This window comes from Microtus oregoni, unplaced genomic scaffold (assembly GCF_018167655.1).
Source record: "Microtus oregoni isolate MIOR12 unplaced genomic scaffold, Mior012 000009F_ref0000495, whole genome shotgun sequence".
NCBI lineage: Eukaryota > Metazoa > Chordata > Mammalia > Rodentia > Cricetidae > Microtus > Microtus oregoni.
This window is the reverse complement of record NW_024543068.1, coordinates 46,810,060-46,830,417: the sequence shown is the minus strand read 5'-3', so window position 1 is coordinate 46,830,417 and position 20,358 is coordinate 46,810,060. Positions and strand designations below refer to the sequence as shown.

The 20,358-nt window shown below is 37.9% G+C and overlaps 1 protein-coding gene across 3 annotated transcripts in view; it reads left to right on the top strand.

Annotated features, from left to right (window-relative positions):
* Positions 1-18,284, top strand: part of Pnpla8 (patatin like phospholipase domain containing 8) — a 45,805-nt gene extending 27,521 nt beyond the window's left edge. For all 3 annotated transcript variants that reach the window (XM_041658075.1, XM_041658076.1, XM_041658077.1), the window contains exons 6-10: positions 2,190-2,361; positions 5,908-5,965; positions 10,947-11,141; positions 15,645-15,840; positions 17,125-18,284. In XM_041658075.1, the coding sequence (XP_041514009.1) occupies positions 2,190-2,361; positions 5,908-5,965; positions 10,947-11,141; positions 15,645-15,840; positions 17,125-17,399 (896 nt within the window). In that variant the 3' untranslated portion in view covers positions 17,400-18,284. The remainder of the gene's footprint in view (positions 1-2,189; positions 2,362-5,907; positions 5,966-10,946; positions 11,142-15,644; positions 15,841-17,124) is intronic.
* The last annotated feature ends 2,074 nt before the right edge of the window (positions 18,285-20,358 follow it).

Genomic DNA, 20,358 nt, shown 5'->3' with positions numbered 1-20,358 from the left:
TATATTTTCAACAAGTCACATTGACAATGAATAATTACTAATCACTGCTTTTTTGGCATAGTCACCATAAGGAGATGATGGCAGAAGGATGAAGTGGTAGGTAGTCAGATGGGACTTGATTTAATATGAAATTAAAGGCGGTAAAAGCCTTGTTTGTTTGTAAGGAATATCAATGAGTAATTTGACTCCTATGTTGTTTATATGGTGGTTTGAAACTAGAACTTAAAGTGGCAAATGTGTCTTTGGTCTGCAAAGCTACTTTTAAATACTGCTCCTTGGCATATGTATGAAAGGAGGTTTTATGTTTGTATACAAGAATTTTACTTGAAGTAATTGTTAATTTATTTTACTGTTTGACTCAGTTTCTCATTTTAATGTGCTCTTCACAAAGTTTATATCTATGCCTTATTCTTCTGAACTGTGGTAACTCTAAAGACCACTACAAACAATCAGAGATCTCTCCATATGGCTAGTGTTAAGTGTGGCATATTCCCAGAGTGCACGCTAATTGTTCCCCAGCTGAAAGACTGAATGATGAGAACTATTGCAAGGGTGATTCATGGGGTGATGTACATTGGAGTAAGGAACCCAGGGTTTCAGGTGTTAGCAAGCATGGAGAAGGAAGAAAACCTTTCTTTGCAGAGGTCTCTTAGTATGTCATATTTGAAATGTTTATTTTCTTGTAGATTTCTTTTAATATATAGTATGACTCTTAAAATAAGAAAATAAAGGGCTGGAGAGATGGCTCAGCGGTTAAGAGCATTGCCTGCCCTCCCAAAGGTCCTGAGTTCAATTCCCAGCAACCACATGGTGGCTCACAACCATCTGTAATGAGTTCTGGTGCCCTCTTCTGGACTGCAGACATACATGCAGACAGAGTATTGTATACATAATAAATAGATAAATATTAAAAGAAAGTTTTTTCAAAAAAAAAGGCAAAAAGAAAAAGTACATGTCCAAAAGTAATTGATTTGACTCTAAAAGCTTCTCAAAGAGACATTTCCCAAGTCTAGTGTTGTTTGTGGGTCTGGTTTGACACATTCCCCATTTCTGAAATTTGGAATGGTCCTGGCAATTAAACATCTAAAGGTAATAGAAAGGCACTTTCCTAGTACTAGGGAAGCAGAGACAGAGGAATCTCTATGAGCTTGAGGTCAGCGTGGCATACGTATCTAACTCCAGGACGGTCAGGACTACATAGAGGGACCCTGTCTCAAAAAAAAAAAATCATTTAACTTTTTAAAACAAATTACTTAATATGTTATTAGGAATATTCTCCAAATTAAAAATATTTTATATAGTTTGATCCATAATATTGTATTTTCAAGTTATGAATTATCTTTTTTTCTAAAATGCTACCAATTAAAATAAAATAAAATTAATAAACTTTTCATCACTGGAGAGATGACTTAGGGATTAAGAGAGCACTGTCTAAATTTCTCCAGGACCAGGGCTCAGTTCACAGCTATCTTTAGCTCCATTTCCAGAAGAGCCAGTGCCTGTTCTGAACTTCATGGCACCAGGCATGCATGTAGTGTGCTGACATAAATGCATCCAGAAAATTATACATATGAAATAAAAAAACATTAAAACTAAGAAAGCATTTAAACTGTATTGTTGTTATTCCTTTGCAGGTTAAACAGTTAAGCAGGTCTTTTTTACTTCATTTTCCTCTTTAGTTCAGAGTAAGGCAAAGTAAACCACTAGGTGGCAGAGTGTCCTACCGTTACAACTGGGTACATAAAAATCAACTATTTAAAAGAACATCTTAGACTAACTAATTTCTTTCATCACATTGATTCTAGGGCCTAACTCTGGGGAAGTTGCTTAATGAATTTATGGAGTTCTCAAATACACTGTATTTTGTTATTAAAACTTGCTTTTACTTGCCCTTTCATCTTACATATAATCTAATTCAGTATAAAACATTTTGATAATATTTTTTAATTGCTTTCTTTGTTACCTTGAAGTCACTGATACCTTTCAGTGTCATCTTTTGGGACTTGAAAAGGTGTTTTACATGTATTAGTCAAGTGTAATGGACTTATAAATTGTAGTTATTATTTATGCTCATTTCACAGACGGAAAGTATCAGATGTAGAGTTTCAGCAGTTCTGTGGCTCAGAGTCATGTGTACTTGTAAGAGCAGTCACCTCACTGCTGATAAAGACTAAGAATGTTCTTTCCAGGGGCCATATTAGCGTTCATGCTGGGATTGTTCCACATGCCGCTGGACGAATGTGAGGAACTCTATAGAAAGTTGGGATCGGATGTGTTCTCACAGAACGTCATTGTCGGGACAGTCAAAATGAGTTGGAGCCATGCATTTTACGACAGTAACACGTGGGAAAAGATCCTTAAGTGAGTTTTAATTCCTTTGAAAATATTTTGGTTATATTGCTGTTTATACATATCAAAATTTGAAAACTAAAAGGAATACGAAGAATAATATTATTCCTACTTTTTGGAAATAACTACTATTACTGTGTTGGTGTGTCATGTTCTAGTCACAGATTCTTGAACTTGTGTGTAAGACTTGCATGTAGAAATCATAATTAATGTTTTTTAGTATGTGTATGAGTGCATATTTTCATCTCTGTTTATGTTTATATGTTTGTGGTGCACATGTATGTGTACACTCAAGTGGAAGCCAAAGGTTGATGTTAGGTGTCCTCCTTGGTCATTCCACGTTTTTATTTACCTGTCTATCATTGTGTGTATGATGTGTGGTCATGCGTGCTCTGTAGCACCTATGTGGAGGCCATAGGGCAGTTTGTGGAGTTGGTTCTCTTCTTTCACCTTTTCATGAAGTCTGGGGATAGAAGTCAGGTTCCAGGATTGTGAAGCACATTCTTTATCCACTGAGCCATCTTCCCAGCCTACTTTATCTTTGGAAGCAGGGTCCTTTACTAAAGTTGGAGTCATCAATTTGACTGAATTGACAGGTGAGCAGGCCCCAGGGATCCACTTGTCTTTGTCTCCCCATCACTAGAATTACAGTACCATGAGACTGTGGCCTACCAGGTAAGGTTCTGTTCTGACATCTTTCTTTTTCGGCAACTACACGGTGTCTTCCTGACTGCCCACTCTCTCTATCTCTGATGGAATTTCTTCCTGGCTTTACTCTGCTAAACCATTGGCCGAAACAGCTTTAATCATCAACCAGTAAAAGTAACACACATACAGAAGGACATCCCATATCAGAAAACTGATTTTAAACTTCTGCCAACATTTCAGAATGTATCAGTCTTGTTAAGTTATAGGAAAATTACTCATTTCTCATTTGTTCAAATGCTGTTTTTTAAAAAAAATGAAACATTAAAGAAATCAATGAAAATAACTTATAATCCCACTAAGAACAAAAATTTTAACATTCCTTTTTAGAACTTAGAGCCAAACAAGTGTGTGCTTGTGTTCACGTGTGTATTCCTTCTCCCCACAATTGGAATGATTGTGCATGCGCTCTACACTTTCACTTAGCATCTGTCTCTGGGATCTATCATCAATATATTTGAAAGCATTTTGAATGGTTGTTCATTCTCTCCTATTATGAATATATTATTTTTGGCTTAACATATTTCCTAGGAAAATTCTAGACATAAAATAATGTGTCAGAATGTTATACATGTTTTAAAGGTTTTGGGGAAAAGGAACACATGAATTTGGGAGGGAAAAGTGGTGGTAGGAAGAGGGAAGGGATTAGAGGGCAGAGAATGGGGATGGATTTGATCCACACATAGTAATGCATGGGTGAGTGAAAGACTCAAACAGTAAATCTTGAGGTATATGTTTGTATCTAGTTGAATTGTTCTTAAAAATGGGATCCTGGCTTATTCATCTGCCAGTTTTCTATTTCTGTTTTATGAAGTCTTTTAAAATACCAAATAAATTTTTAAAATATATGAGTTTGAGAGTTTTTTTAAGAGACCATGAACCTTCTTTATATTTTTTATTACATTCTTTTTGTAAATTGTATGGATATTATATTTTGCTTATTTTTCTGTCAGGGCAATGCCCATTATATTATGAATATATTAAACATATATTGAAAACTGTGTTGTTTTTTACATGTATTTATTGTGTATATCTGTGTTTGGGTTTTCATGCCAGACTGTTTTCTCTACCTGTGGGTTCCTGTAATTGAACTCAGATCATGAGGCTTGGCAGCAAGCATGTTCATCTACTGAGCCATCTAATGGGTCCAGAATACTTTTTGCTGTTGTTATTTCAAGAACATACTTTATTTATTCCTAGTTTCTTTTTAGTAGTGTGGTGGTTTGTTTGTTTGGTTTGTTTTTTGGCGGGGGGCGGGGGAGAGACTATATCCTAGTTTATTTTTTATTGCTGTGATAAAGCACGATTAACAAAGCGCCTTAGCAGGAAAGGGTTGATTTGGCTTACACATCCCTAGCACAGTTCATCCTGACTTAAAGTCAGGACAGGAGCTCTAGGCAGCAACTGGAGCAGAGGCCATGGTGGAATGCTCCTTACTGACTTGTTTCTCATGGCTCATTCAGCCTGCTTTTTTATACAACCCTCAGACCACCTGCTCATAATGGCCTGGGCTCTCTCCAGAGCAATCATTAACCAATAAAGTGCCCTACAGACTTACCTACAGGCCTCTCTGATGAAGGCTTTTTTCTCGATCAAAATGTTCCCCCTTCCCAGATGATCCTAGCTTGTACTGAATTAGCATTAATCACATATATGTATGCAGATACCCTTTTGGGCACAAAGAGAGGCCGGAAGGCAACATTGGGTACCACACTCTGTGATCTGTTGTCTTACTGTATCACTCTCCACCTTATTTCACTGAACCTAAAGGTTGCCTAGACTAGTTTTGGCGAGACTAGTTGGCCAGTGACCTCCTAAGACCCACCTGTCTCTGTCCTCAATGCAGGGTGACAGGCATGCATAGCCTTTTGGTTGTACGTAGATGCTCAGAACTTGAGCTCATGCCCTCTTGATTTTAAAGCAAGTGCCCTGCCCTTTCCTACTGAGATGTCTCCCCAGCCTCAAAAATATTTTTAGTGAGTGATATTTTTAATGTAGTGGATTTACAAATGTTCATTAACCATGTTTTTCTTAATGATTTTTAACTTTGTTTTAATGACTATAAAATTACTTTCTGTCCTGAAATAAAGTAAATAATTGTTATTTTCAGTTTAATGGTAAGCTTTTAAGTAAGTTGTCTATCTGAAAATGATCTTGATGTGTACTGAAATCAAGTGTTGTTTTACCCAATTCAAATGTTTGAATTTACTTTTTTTTGTTTTCTTTTTTCATTGATTTGAAATACCACATTACATGACAGTCTATGTTTAAGTTTTCATCTGTTAATTTTTGTTCAGTGTCTATAAATTTTTAATTTTAATGAAATACTTTTCCCCTCTTTCTTAGAAATATGTTAGCTCTTTTCACTTAATCTTTTAAATGAATCTTAAGCTACTTTTGCCATACTAGAAAGAGTCCATGGGAAATTATGTAGGAATTATGAGTTATAATACAGTATGTATTTATATCCTTCAACTTGTGAACTTACCCATTATTGCAGGTTAAATGTTATTTCACGTTCTTCTGAGCCTGCTAGGAAGGAATAATTCATATAATTTTTCATGAAGTCATAGTACTATTTTAAGATGTTTCAGTAAATGTATAAAAGAAAGTTACAAAGCCAGCTAATGTACCACCAAATGGTCTTTTATTTTGTAACTTCTGAGAGTGTCTTCATGAATTTGCATGATATGTCATTGCAGTGTGATATGCATTCATTGGATTTAAGCCTCTTGGAGGTTTAAAGTTATTTTTGTTTGTTGTAGCACTATAACAGATCTACAGGCAAGTATATAGTCCTTGATAAGAGATAAAATAGTTTTGATATAACTCACGTATTTTTGTTTAATAAAGGGATAGAATGGGATCTGCACTAATGATTGAAACAGCGAGAGACCCATCGTGTCCTAAGGTGAGTCTGAGATCTCTTAAGTAGACCTTCACAGGGTCCAGAGAAAACATGTAATGCAAGTAGTCACAAGAAGAAGCGTTCTATGGAATTTCTTTTAATTGATGTTATTGATTCCTTATCTATTAGGTGTTTCTATTAAAATACAGGATGTAATCATTAGATTAGTTCTGGATGTAATAAAAGTCTACAAACGTGAATTGTGACTGAAAATATAGAAGCATATTTTATCATTATTAACAAAATCTAGTGATTTAAGGAAAATTAAAAGTATTTTCTATCTTAGATCTTTACAGTGAAGTTGTGTGTAATATATAAAATAATAGGATTCTATTAATATATGAATAGAATCCCCGTTTTTAAAATTTGAATCGTTTGAATATTTGAATGTTTCTATGTAGTTCTTCATTCATTGATTTGTTTGGAACCCCACCATCTGAAATTGCTTTATCTTGGTTTTAACAGTAGTTTTTGATGGAGGGTTATCATTGATGTGCCTAGAAATCCCATATGGCTTGTATTTATTCTTGAACGTCAAGCTCTAAGGATCCGAGGTCAAGACATCCCTTTTTCTGTTATTCTTTTGACTTCATCACTTTCATACCTTCATTTTGTGAATGTTGTGTGCCTTTATGGCAACACTGAATTTGTGCAGAATAATGTTGTGACATTACTAAAATCATAATACTTTCAAAGCATCTAGAAACAAAGACTAATTTGTAAATACACTATATTAATCTTTAGTGGTATTTATTGATGATAATATTATGTTATTACTTTAGAATAATAAAATAAGCTAGACACATGGAATTATAGGACTGTGAGTTATTTACTTAGGTGACTATTAAATAAATAACCTCACAAATGAAGTAGATGCTGTGGAACACACTAGCAGTTCTCTGAAAGCATACATTTCAAGAGATGTAAGGAAGGCTACTTTGTGAGACCTCATTGTGAAGGCTAGTAAGTAGGAGCATTCTTGGCAAAAGGACAAAGAGAATGGTCTATGCAGGCCTTAGAATTCCAGGAACTGCAAGCCTTCCTGAAGACTAGGGCCCAAGGGTCTGAGGGCAGCATGTGGGATGAGGCTGGAACAGTAGGCAGATTAGATCACACACTGGCCTTGAAGGCCAGGACAAAGAGATGACTTCATTCCTTGGGAGAGAACCCTAGGATGTGCCCTACCTACCCCTCTTGTTTGTTCTTCTGGATCACTAGGCCTCTGTTTTTGTTTGCATATTTGCTTCCAAATTGTGGAAATTGTCAACTTTGTAAAGGAGTAGAGGTGAGTATGGGGAAACCTGAGCCCATATCTAAAGGTTCTTTGTTGTAATAAATGGAGTCACTACCCTTAGAATTCTTAATCCTCTTTTGTTATATAAAGACCCTCTGGATTTTAGTGGATGGCCAATGGTACCCATACATGCCAAGAATCATGAATTACTTAGAAAAATTTAGGATAGGTCCAAGCAAACAGGGCCCTGGCAGGGCTGGGCAAAGGACAGAAAAAACTTTGGCCTGTGATTTGAAAACTGAGAATTTGTGCAGGTCTATGCTCTGGCTTTACTAAAATCACAATATATTTTTCCCCATTCTTTCCATTTATTGAAAATAGATTCTTTTCTCATGCAGTGTATCCTGATAACAGTTTCCCCTCCCTCTACTCCTTGCAGTCCTCTGCACTTCCTCTCCCATCTGGATCTACTCCTTTTCTGTCTCTCATTAGAAAAGAACAGGCTTCTTAGAATTAACAATCAAATATAACAAAATAAAATAGGAGATAAGGCAAATGCCACCACATCAAGACTGAATAAGGCTTCTTATCAGAAGGAAAAAAGCCCCAAGAGCAGGCATAAAAATCAGAGATGAACTCATTCAAGCACTCAGGATGTCCATAGAAAATACTAAACTGAGCACTGTAATATATATACAGAGGATCTAGTCTTGTGCTTGTTGCTTAAGTCTCTGTGATTTCATATGAGCTCTGCTAAGTTACTCAGAGTCTTGTTCTTCTAGTTTTCCTCCATCCCCTCCCTCTGGCTCTAATACTCTTTCTCCTTTGTTTATCACCCTCGTTTGCAGTGGGACCTGGGAGAATGGACCCTATAAATGAGGCAGACTGAAGTCTCATGTCAACTCAGAGCATCAGACAGTTTATTACCGAGGATTAAGAAAGGACACCTGACTAAAGTTGTCATGAGTTCAAGCTGTATATAATCACAAGGACAAGCTGCAAGTGGCAAAAACATGTTTTTCCATAGAGACATATAAACAAATAATAGTTGTAATGAATAATCCCAAGTAAACTCGAATCCACTGTACTGGGAGGGCACAAAAGCACATCCAAGAACATCTCATGTTATGGAGGAACAGAGATTACAACTCTTGTTTATTTGGAGTTTTCTCACAAGGTCTCAGAAATCTCACATAGCTTCATTCATGGACTGTTTCAATGTGCCATCTCTTCTGAGGGACTCTCTGCACTCTGAGGGGAGGAGCTGTTGGAGACCTTCCATTTAGAGCTGTGTTTTCCAAGGACTCTCACTCTCTGTAATGTCTGGCCATGGGTCTACATCTTTCCCTGTCTGCTGCAGGAAGAAACTTCTCTGATGATGACTGAATAGACACTGGTCTAAGAGTATAGCAGAATATGATTAGGGTTCAATTTTTGAACCTTTTTTCTTTTAGTCTTTGGTTTTACCCTAGGTCTTTGGGCTGTGTAGTAGAGCTCTGGGTTCTATTTTGTGGAGTAGCCTTAAGTCAGGTCAGACATTGGTTGTCTGCTTCCAGAAGTTCTGGGCCCCATTGCCCTAGCATATCTTGCAGGCAGGACAGATGGTAGATCAAAGGTTTTATAGCTGTGTTGGTGTTTACCTTTCTCGGTTGGTAGCCTACAGAGCACCTTCGCACATCAAAGACACCAGAACATAGGGGTGAAGGCTCCATGTAGGCATCAGTTTAACTGTTCATGTTCAATGAATTGTGTGAGTGCTGTCCTCAGCAATGTCAGGTGCTGTCAGTTTGTGGAGAGCAGCCCATTGTCTTAGCAACAACCTGGATTGTTTGGAGATTTCCGTGGGACCCCCTTGGCTAAAAACTTAATTGAATGCAGCCCAGTCCCAGTACTGGGATTCTTGATTGGTGACTAGAGATGGCCAGCTAGGACTCCGTATCCCCCATTATTAGGAGACTTGATTAGGATCACCTTCATGTATTTTATGAAGTTTCCACTGCACTAGGTTTCCATATTGTTCCTCAAGTGTCCCTTAATTCTGTTTCTCCCCACATTCCCTCCCTCAACTCTTATTTCTTCTCCCCCTCCTTACTTGATCCTCCCATTCCCATCTCCACCTGCCCCTAGTATACCCATAAGGTCTATTCTGTTTCCCCCTCCCATAGAGAACCATGTGTCTCCTCTAGTCCCTTCCTCTATAACTAACCTATGGATTGGGTCTATGGATTGTGGGTGGATTATTATTTATTTAATAGCTAATATCCACTTATAAGTGAATACATGCCATATTTATCTTTCTGGGTCTGTGTTACCTCATTCAGGGTGTTTTCTTCTAGTTCGTCCATTTGCCTGCATATTTCCTGATGTCATTTTTTTAACAGATGAGTAATACTCCATTGTATAAATGTACCACATTTTCTCCATCCATTCTCCTTTTAGGGACATCTAGGTTGTGTAGTAATAAGAGTGGCGGGGCTGCGTCCCCAGTACCCCGGCTGCCCGCACGGCTAGCTTTACCTGAAATAATTACATGGACACTGTATTCTTTTAAACACTGCTTGGCCCATTTCTATCTAGCCTCTTCTAGGCTAACTCTCACACCTGGACTAGCCCATTTCTAATCATCTGTGTGTAGCACCCCAAGGTGCGCTTACCGGGAAGATTCTAGCCTATGTCCATCCTGGGTCGGAGCTTCATCGCATGTGTCTGCCCAGGAGCCGGGAGCATGGCGTTTCTGCTCCAGAGAGCAGGGCTGTCCGTCTGAGCTCACTTCCTCTTCCTCCCAGCAATCTGTTCTGTTTACTCCACCCACCTATGTTCTAAGCTATGAGCCCAAGCAGTTTGTTTATTACTTAACCAATGAATCAACAGATTGGTATATGACACTCTCACATCAAGGTTGTTTGTAGTTTCTAGCTATTATGAATAGAGCACCAATGGACATGATTAAGCAAGTGTCCTTGTGGAAGGATTGAGCATCCCTTGGGTATATGCTGGGTCTAGAGATAGATTGATTTCTAGCTTTCTGAGGAACCACCATATTGATTCCCATACTGACTGAAGTTTGCACTCCCACCAGCAGTGGGTGACCCTTATTCCATATCTTTGTCAGCATGAGTTGTCACTTGTGTTCTTGACCTTAGTCTTTCCAACAGGTTTAAGATGGAATCTCAAAGTAGTTTTGTGAAATTATAATATTTCCAAAACAGATAAAATAGACTAATTTGTAAATGACATTGAAGTACTACTGCGTTTGTTGATCTTTAAGTATTTGTTAATTGTTGAGACTATTACCTTAGTTATTACTTTAGAAATGTGTACCATTCTGAATCTTTCAAAATAAAGTCATGTACTCAAATACACCTTTTATTATTGTTCTGATGTTTCACAAATTATCCCACAGCTTATAAATTTCTTTTTTACCTTTGTTTCTCTCATAACAAACATGTAGTTTCATAGGGAATTTTGTGTTACACACTGATCTTGTTGGTCTTGTGGATGTATATAACTAATAGTATTTAGCTGGCCATGGCATTTCACACTTATAATTGCCGGACTCAGGAGGTTGAGGCAGGAGAATTGCACAAATTCAAGACCAGCCTAGGTATAGGTGAGTTTGGGGCCAATCAAGACCACAGAATGAGGCTCTCTGCCTTTAAAAAATTTAAAAAATCATAAATAGTATTTAGTTTTTAAAGATTCTAGATAATTTGGTTAATAGTCATATTGTTTGTTTTTTTATCTCTTTAGGTAGCTGCTGTAAGTACCATAGTAAACAGAGGCCTGACACCAAAGGCTTTTGTGTTCAGAAACTACGGTCATTTTCCTGGCATCAACTCTCACTATTTAGGAGGCTGTCAGTATAAAATGTGGCAAGCCATTAGAGCCTCATCAGCCGCTCCAGGCTACTTTGCAGAATATGCGCTGGGGAATGATCTGCATCAAGTAAGTTGACCTGTGTGGCTGTCTTTAAACTCTTAAGTGTTTGAGTCAGCACTTGAGCAAAAGGGGTCTATGGGAGAATTTTGAGAGAAGAAAGGGAAAGAGGAAATGATATATTATAATTTCAAACAATAAAGATTTATAAGTTGCCATTTACTAATTATAGCTGACCTTCACAAGGATCAATAAAAGGAATTGCTTTGTGTTTTTACATATGTCAAAAGATTTGTAACTCAAGACACTTTTTTTAATTAATAAGGCTTATGATTTGAGAGTTTGGAAATTTGAAAGTTAGGAAAACTTCTGCTTTATATTGTATGGTTGATAAACACAGTACCTGAACTGACGAAAAATGAGATCGTGTGCATAAACTATATAACAACGTGATGAAAACTGATAAATTCCTGGAGGTGCAGGCCATCTGTGTGACAGTTTTGAAAAGAGTACGTTGAAGGCGAGAAGATTGTCACATAATAGAAGGCTAGCACTCACTAAGCTAGCTCTTTGCTAGACAATACTTCACAGGCACCAACTCATTTATTGCATGTTGCTCCATTTTACAAATAAGAGATTAGAGTCTTTAGGACGGATAAGAGATAGCGAGATGGAGCCACAGTTACAGGATGCTGTCTCTGGCCTGCTGTTTCAGATGTATGGTTGGATTATCTGGAAAGTTGGATATTGTTGATCATTCCTTATCTGAATAGATTCATTTACTTTTTCCTCTATCTAGTTTTTCACACTGTTTAAAACCTGAATTCATAGCCGGGCGGTGGTGGCGCATGCCTTTAATCCCAGCACTTGGGAGGCAGAGGCAGGCGGATCTTTGTGAGTTCGAGACCAGCCTGGTCTACAAGAGCTAGTTCCAGGACAGGCACCAAAAACTACAGAGAAACCCTGTCTCGAAAATCAAAAAAAAAAAAAAATACTATAATGTGGGGCTGGAGAGATGGCTTAGTGGTTAAGAGCACTAACTGCTCTTCCAGAGGACCCTGGTACAATTCCCAGCACCCACATGGCAGCTCACAGCTGTCTGTAATCCCAGTTCCAGGGGCCTGACAGCCATGGCAAAAACACAAATGCACATAAAATAAAAATAAATAAATTATAAAAAATAGGTATAATGCTAATAATATTATAAAAATACTATAATGTTTATAAATTCTAACTTTTAATATAACCATCAATTTCAGGCCTCCAGAAATATTCTCATTATTGTCTCTTCCCTCCTCACCCCCATTTTACTGAGATGCCAGAACTTAGAACTCACTGATTATTCCAGCCTGGCACTGATCTCACATTCTTTCTACCTCAGCTTTTGTTTTTATCTAAGGGGAAGCAGCTCTAATGTTTCACTAACTAAAGTGTTTTATTGGTTCTTTTCTATTTTACATAGACTAGTAATATTTCTTTCCATGTTTGACCATTTTTATACTGACAACTATAATCCCTCAATTTATTGTCAGCTACTGATAAAATAACTAACCAGTGGAGTCCAGAAACAATGACTCATTTATCTTAAGATTCAAATGGAATCTGTAACGTAAGATCATTCTTATTAAACGCTTTTAGTTTTCTTTTTGAAAATCTTGAGCAGGAAATGGGATAGTTGTCTCCTCAAAAGATAATATTTTATTCTATTAATGCTCTTGACTACTTACACACACACAAAAAAAAACTTGGAATGAAACAATGTTATTTTCTGCCTCTTCTTAACCTTTTTGAGTTGCCAAAGATAACATAATGTGGTACTTTTATAACTCTCTCATACTATAGTCTTTAAATATATTATTATATATAATCTCATTTAAAAATGCCCTTCCATGTCTACAGGTATCTCATTTTAGTTCCTTTATATCCTTTTGGGGTCAGGTAGACTATAAATTATGGAGTGGGATATGGTATTGCCAGCCTTCAATATCAGTATTTAGAAGGCAGAGGCAGGCAGGTCTCTGTTAGTTCAGTTCAGCTTGGTATATGTAGCAAGTTCCAGGACAGCCAGAGCTGCATAGTAAGAACTTGGAGAGAGGAGGGTGATGGAGGGCGTGAACATCATACCCAGAGTGAGCACCAGTTATGTTTCCCTTGTTGTGTTCTCAGGACAAATATCCTCTTCCTGGACTGAGCCGAAGAACAGAGATGTCAGTGCTCTTAGGACAGCCGCAATTGTCCAAGTATTTGCCCTTTTCTCCCAGATTTGGACCGTCCGTAGACTAGTTTTCTGTAGTCTTAGTTTCAGAGACTGTTAGTACTCAGTACCGTGGAAAGAGCCATGGGTGTTAAATGTTCATACCTATTAATAAGAAATATATCCGGATTTTTTTTAAATAGAGTCTTGCTATGTAGCACTAGCTGTCCTGTATATTACCTGTGTAGCTGAGATTGCACTTAAACTCACAGCAATCCCCCCGCCTCAGCCTCTAGAGTGCTGGACTAACAGTGTGTACCACCATGCCCAGCAAGAGGTGTCTTTTAAAAGAATATTGTCTAATGAAAGTCACAACATAAAAACGTACACTACAATCTTTCAAAGATGTCTAGTTAAGTCGATGGTGGTCAGCAATTCAGAAATGGAAATTAGACCATAAAGAGACAACTAACAGCCCTTTTAGTAAAAAGGTAGAAGCGAATAAGCAATGAAAAGATAAGCAGACTGCTTTTCTCAGAATGTGATGGCCTTCCTTGTGTTTCCCTATAACATCAAAAGTATTATAAAAGTTTATATTAGTGATCATTAACATTATATATCTGCCTGCTAGTGTGAGCACAAGCTAGAATATTGTGTGTGTGTGTGTGTGTGTGTGTGTGTGTGTGTGTGTGTAAAACAGTCCACAAATAGACCTTATCTACAATATGGCGCCTTTATATCTGATACAGATACAAAGAAACTAAAAAAAAAGGGTAGTCCTTTTGTGAGACAGGCTGTGTATATGTGTATAGTGTATGTGAGCACTCTGAATGAATACCAGAGGTTGACATCAGGTGTCTTCGCTCTCCACCTTGTTGAGACAAGGTCTCTCACTGAACCCAGACCACTTTGCTAAACTGGCTGGTCAGTAGGCTCCATGGATCTGCCTGTCTCTGCCCGACACAACATTTACCACCACCCCTGGCTTTTACTAAGTGTTCGGTGTCTGAATTCAGGTCCTCTTGCTCCAGTAGCAGGCACTTTACCCAGGAAAGCATCACTACGACCCAAGGACACTCTTCTTCTCAGGGAAGATTTGCTTTGACATAGTCACTGTTGTTGCCCCCACCTTTCCCTTTCTCTTCCACAAACACACCAAAAAACCTGACAAACCAAAAGTCACTGTCCATCCGCAGGAATCACTGGTACACTGGACTTCATCAAAATTAGGAACTTTTGCTTTGCAGAAATAAAGTGACTTACAGGAAGAAAGTAGACCATTGAAATCTAAATCATAGATCTACAGTGGGTACATGTGGAAGCCATATAGGGAAAAGCCTATGTAGTTACTTAAAGTATCTTTAGTCAGATGTGTGTTCCTAGATTTTAAGCTCAGTATCAATACGGAAATTAAATACATCTAAATATTGTCTTGTGATTCATTCTATTATAGTTTGGCCATAATTTAAATTTTTAATTTATTTTACTCTTTTTATATTAGTTTTAATATTATTTATTATATTTAATTTTTATATTAATGCGTATTTTGCATTACGTTTTGAGTTCTTCCAAATCATGTTGATACTGAAAAACACCGAGAAGAGTGCTTCTCAATCTTCTAATGCTGCAACCCTTTAATACATTTCCTCATGTTGTGGTAACCCCAACTATAAAATTATTTTTGTTGCTACTTCATACCTGTAATTTTGCTATTGCTATGAATCGTCATGTAAATATCTGTGTTTTCTTAAGTGATGATCTTAAGTGACCCCTGTGAAAGGATTGTTCTACCCCTAAAGGGGTCACAGCACCTGGTTGAGAACCACTGACTTAGACGTTCAAATGTTCTCCTATTTTGTTCAGGTTATAACTGTACTGTGAATATGATACCTACAAATTATTGTTTAAATTTCAATTAGTTTGATTATGTTAAACTTGTGAGATTATTTTGTTATTATTAACTACCAACTATCCTAGTGTGTTTTTAAAAAGCTGTTTAGTTCAGGGGTCAGCAAGATGGTCCAGTGGGTAGAGGTGTTTGCTACAAAGTCCAATGACCTGGGTTCAGTCTTCAGGACCCATATGCAGAAGTTTTTCTCTGCCCTCCACATGAGTGAACGCACAATCAGTCAATAAATACACATGAAAATTTTTTAGGTTTTTCAGTTTATCTTAGTATTTTTGAGCAACTTATACAAATCAATCCAAAAAAGTTGTTCAAAATAGGAAATTACAACTTATTATCTTTGATGGCGGATCTTGCAGTTGTAGAACATGAATAGATCCGTTTGCAAAGCCCCTCTTGTAAATCACTCACTTTCCTGTTAGCATCTCCCTGCAGGAAGTACTGAGTTGGCTGCTCTTTTGACTTTTTACAGGATGGCGGTTTGCTTCTGAATAACCCTTCAGCCCTGGCCATGCATGAGTGTAAATGTCTCTGGCCTGATGCACCATTAGAGTGTATAGTGTCCCTGGGCACAGGACGGTATGAGAGTGACGTGAGGAATACTGCCACCTACACAAGCCTGAAGACAAAGCTCTCGAATGTCATCAACAGTGCTACAGATACAGAGGGTGAGTGTCTTAGTTAGGTTTCCTAGACACCATGGCCATGGTCACTTTTATAGAGGAAAGCATTTAACTGGGCTGGTTTACAGTTTCAGAGATTTAGTCCATTATCACCATGGCAGGACAGGGAGCATGCAGTCAAACAGCAGTGGGTCGCTTCCCGCCGCCCTGCTTCCGGCTAGCTTTACCCAAAATAATTACACGGAAACTGTATTTATTTAAACACTGCCTGGCCCATTAGTTCTAGCCTCTTATTGGCTAATTCTCATATCTTGATTCAACCCATTTTTAATAATCTGTGTTCACCACAAGCTCGTGGCTTACTGGGAAAGATTCAGCATGTCTGACCCGGCAGCTTCATGGCGGGTGGCTCTCTGTCTCTGCCTTTTTCCTCCCAGCATTCTGTTCTGTCTACTCCGCCTATCTAAGCTGCTGTCCTATCAAATAGCCAAGGCAGTCTCTTTATTTAACCAATGAAAGCAACACATACAAAGAAGACCCTCCTACACCATATATATATTTGATTAAGAGGAGGGCAAGATGACCAACATGATTTTTTTTTTTTATGGACCAATAAGTTTATTTCTTTGGGACTTAACAACTGTGGGAAACAGGCAGGACAGAAACCTCTGAAAACATTTCCATCATACAAATATTTCACTTGCTTGGTTAGAATTACCTCAAGATATTCTTTTTTTTATTATTCTTTTTTTTTATTGAGAAAAGGAAAAAAAACAAATTTCCTCCTCCTCCCAGCCTCCCATTTCCCTCCCCCTCCTCCCACCCTTCTCCCCCTCCTCCCACCCTTCTCTAAAAGGAGGAGGATAAGGATGGCTCACTGGAGACTCAGAAACCTTTGGAAGTCATGGGAATGCTCATGACTTATGGTAGTAAAATAAAAGTTTGTACATTGCCAAACTTTTTCAAATTACACAATTAAAATGATTAATTTTAATATACATAAATATGTAGCCCAGTGAGGATGATTCCCAAAAAATGAAAAGCAAAGGGAAGGCAAGACATTTTTTCAGGGAGAGAGAATAATCAAGCAAGGTCCTTAACTGAGCAGAATATATAAAGTATTTGGAAAGTGAATTGCAATTTGTAGATTTGTTCTTCTTATGGATTCCTTGAAACTATGTGAGTTGGGGTGATAAAATGAATGCATGTTAATAATGCGCCTAAAATGAAGGTAATTTTAAATGAAGAAAAAATGAATAGAACATTCCAAAATAACTTACCTCATACCTTCTCTTACCTATCCTCTCTCCTTCATTTTTGTTTTAACAGAAGTCCATATAATGCTGGACGGTCTATTACCTCCTGACACATATTTTAGATTCAATCCTGTCATGTGTGAAAACATACCCCTAGATGAAAGTCGAAATGAAAAGCTGGATCAGCTGCAGCTGGAAGGGATGAAGTATATAGAAAGAAATGAACAAAAAATGAAAAAACTTGCAAAAATATTAAGTCAAGAAAAAACAACTCTTCAAAAGATCAATGATTGGATAAAATTAAAAACTGACATGTATGAAGGCCTTCCATTTTTTTCAAAATTGTGAAGAGGGTATGCACGTGTTCTCGTAAGTGAAGGCCGTGAGGAGATCCACCAGAGTGAGTGAGGGACTGCTCCAAAGTGAGTTTCTGTGGAATACTGAATGGATTCTGGGAAATCAATCCTGAGACAGGTGACGTTCTGAACAGCTCACACCTCATGGAAGATATGTTTGGTTACAGACATCGTATGGGAATTAAGTATTTAAGATGTTCATAACCTTTAGGCATTTTATTACTGTGCTATTTGGTTTTAGTATCTCTTGGTCTTAAATTGTTTGATGTTGAAAATTTATTAATATATGTGCCAAACAAGAAATGGGAGCGTTGTACTCTGTGCTTTGCTCTTGGTCATCTCAATCATGTGGGGTTTGTGTGACCATTGACTTCCTGTACATTTACACCACTCAGCATTCACCGGGCGCACCTGCAGTCCACCTGCTGCCTTTCCCTGCAGGAGCATTTAAAGAGATGTAGAGAATGGGATTTCCATACAGAGGACCTGTATGTTTGAAATAGGAAAGCATTGGATGCAGTTTTCTATGTAAAGAGGTTGGTGAATTTCCAGTGAGCTAACTTCCTCTTGAAATTTGAAGATAACGGTCACTTTTCTAAATCGAATGCTGTCTTCTCATTCACTGTTACAGAATCAGTTGTTTGATTTTACTGAGACAATATTCTTATCATTAACAAAAATAAACTGTTAAAGTGATCATCTGTGAAAGGCTAATGCCATTTTAAAGTTTTTTATTGCTCATAATGATTGCCCAGTTTCTTGTAGCATTTACAAAGAAATGTTAGTCTATTTAGATTTACTTCAGTAATCCCTGTTTGGGTTTTACCGAAGTCAGAACTTGGTTCTGTAGCTGAATAAATTCTTCTTTGCTGTATTATTTCCTTTGTAAATCTTTACATTGTGTTGAAATTTCCCATGAAAAATGAAACCAAGGTATGTACACTTTGCATTATACACATAAACTAACACTGACCCTGTTTCCTGTGTTGTCATAGTGTTTGTACTGAGATGGGTGAGCACTGTGGAGTGGTGGAGGCTGTGGTTATCAGTCTGCTTCTGTCTGCTGTATAGCACCTTCTGGGCATGACCCTGAGGACAGTGGACAGTTTGGGAGACTCAGATCTTTCATTTGTAAAAGGAGAAAAGGCAGTGGTCAAATCTTGTGACTTCTCATGCATATTTTAGGTACAAATAAATAAGCTTCCAGTGATTTTAGAATATGAATAAAATAATCCTCTTTAGACTATAAATAAAAACTTTATACTTTAGACTATAATAAAAACTTTTTTATGTAGCTAGACTGACTACCGTAAGAAATACAGAAATTACTGGAAATCTGCATATTCTGGTGATCCTTTATAATAGATTCCAAGCACAAGCCACCGAGCGGCCACATAGGTGTACATTCTTGTGAGGTTCTCTTGTACTTTCTGGTGCTGCTCATGCCTTGCAGCATAAGTCCACTTTTCCTTGTCTGTGCTTTGTTAGTCATTGCCAGAGATAAAAAACTTTTCTTTTTTTTTTCTTTTTTTTTTTTTTGGTTTTTTTGAGACAGGGTTTCTCTGTGGCTTTGGAGCCTGTCCTGGAACTAGCTCTGTAGACCAGGCTGGTCTCGAACTCACAGAGATCCACCTGCCTCTGCCTCCCGAGTGCTGGGATTCAGCCTATGCTCTTTCATCCTGACAAAGTATAGCCATTTGTATGGTGTGAAAGTGTTTGTTTGTTCTTATCCCCCCGGGTGCTTGATGCTGATTATCCCAAGAACTGAGTGATTTCCTGAGATAACATTTCATTCTGTAATGAAAACAATGCTCTCTGTGTCCAAAAGCAAGGAACCAGGACTCAGAATGGCAGAACTAGGGCCACTGCACACTCAGAAAAACACTGTCATCTTAACTGGATCAGATCCAGCTTACTGAGCTGAATCTGTGACGTTGGGTTCAGTTGGAGAGAAAATGTACTTGTAGACATGTTACCTCTTTGCAAGAGCAGATTATCTCAGTATTCAGGTTTGTGGACATAGCTCGTGTCCTTTGCCATACAGTGGCACTGTCCTTGTGATGGCACCTCTGAAAGGACTCACAGATGTACAGAGAGGGGCTGGAGGAGATGATGCCCAACCTTTCTTACCTCGTATGCTGACATTGCAGCCATTCAGAAGGAGCTGTCTGTCTACAGAATGGCCACAAATGCCCACAATGAATTTCTTTGACAGGAAATGGAAGATGTCCTCTGTGTAGTTAGGATGCATAAACCATTTGGTTGACAGGAAATGGAAGATGTCCTCTGTGTAGTTAGGATGCATAAACCATTTGGAAAATTCTACTTCGGTTCCATTCCAACAAATTCTTTTCACATTCATTGCACTGTGTTCTTTCTTGTTGTTGTTTCTTGCCAAGTTTAAATACAACAGAACTGTTCACTTAATTTGACTTTTTGAGGCAAATCTATGGCAGTTACTCTTTCATGACTAGAAAATAGGAAGCACATTAAAAAACAGTTTGTTCTGTTCTGTGGTGGTATCTGCCATCCAAAAAGTAGACACAGACTACAGATGCCTCTGGACTAGACTATTGCATGTGTTGGCCCACCAGTTGGATAAATGTATCTCTGAGAAGCCACATTGATTGCTTTGTTCATTATAACCTTTATTCAACTGAATAGTTTCAAATTCATCACACCTCACAATAGGCATTACTAGTTGGGTTAATTAGTTCGTTAAAAATAAAATACTGGACCAATGAGATGGCCCAGTGAGTAAAGGCAGCTGCCACCAAGCCTGATAACTTGAGTTGAATTCTCAGATAAAATTTGAGCCCTGAACACCATACAGGATGCATGTGCCTGTGCATGCACACACAGTAAAGAATGAAATAGGAAGATAGGTTTGGTGGTGCAGACCTGTGATCACAACAGTTGGAAAGTAGAGGCAGGATAATCAGGACTCTTCA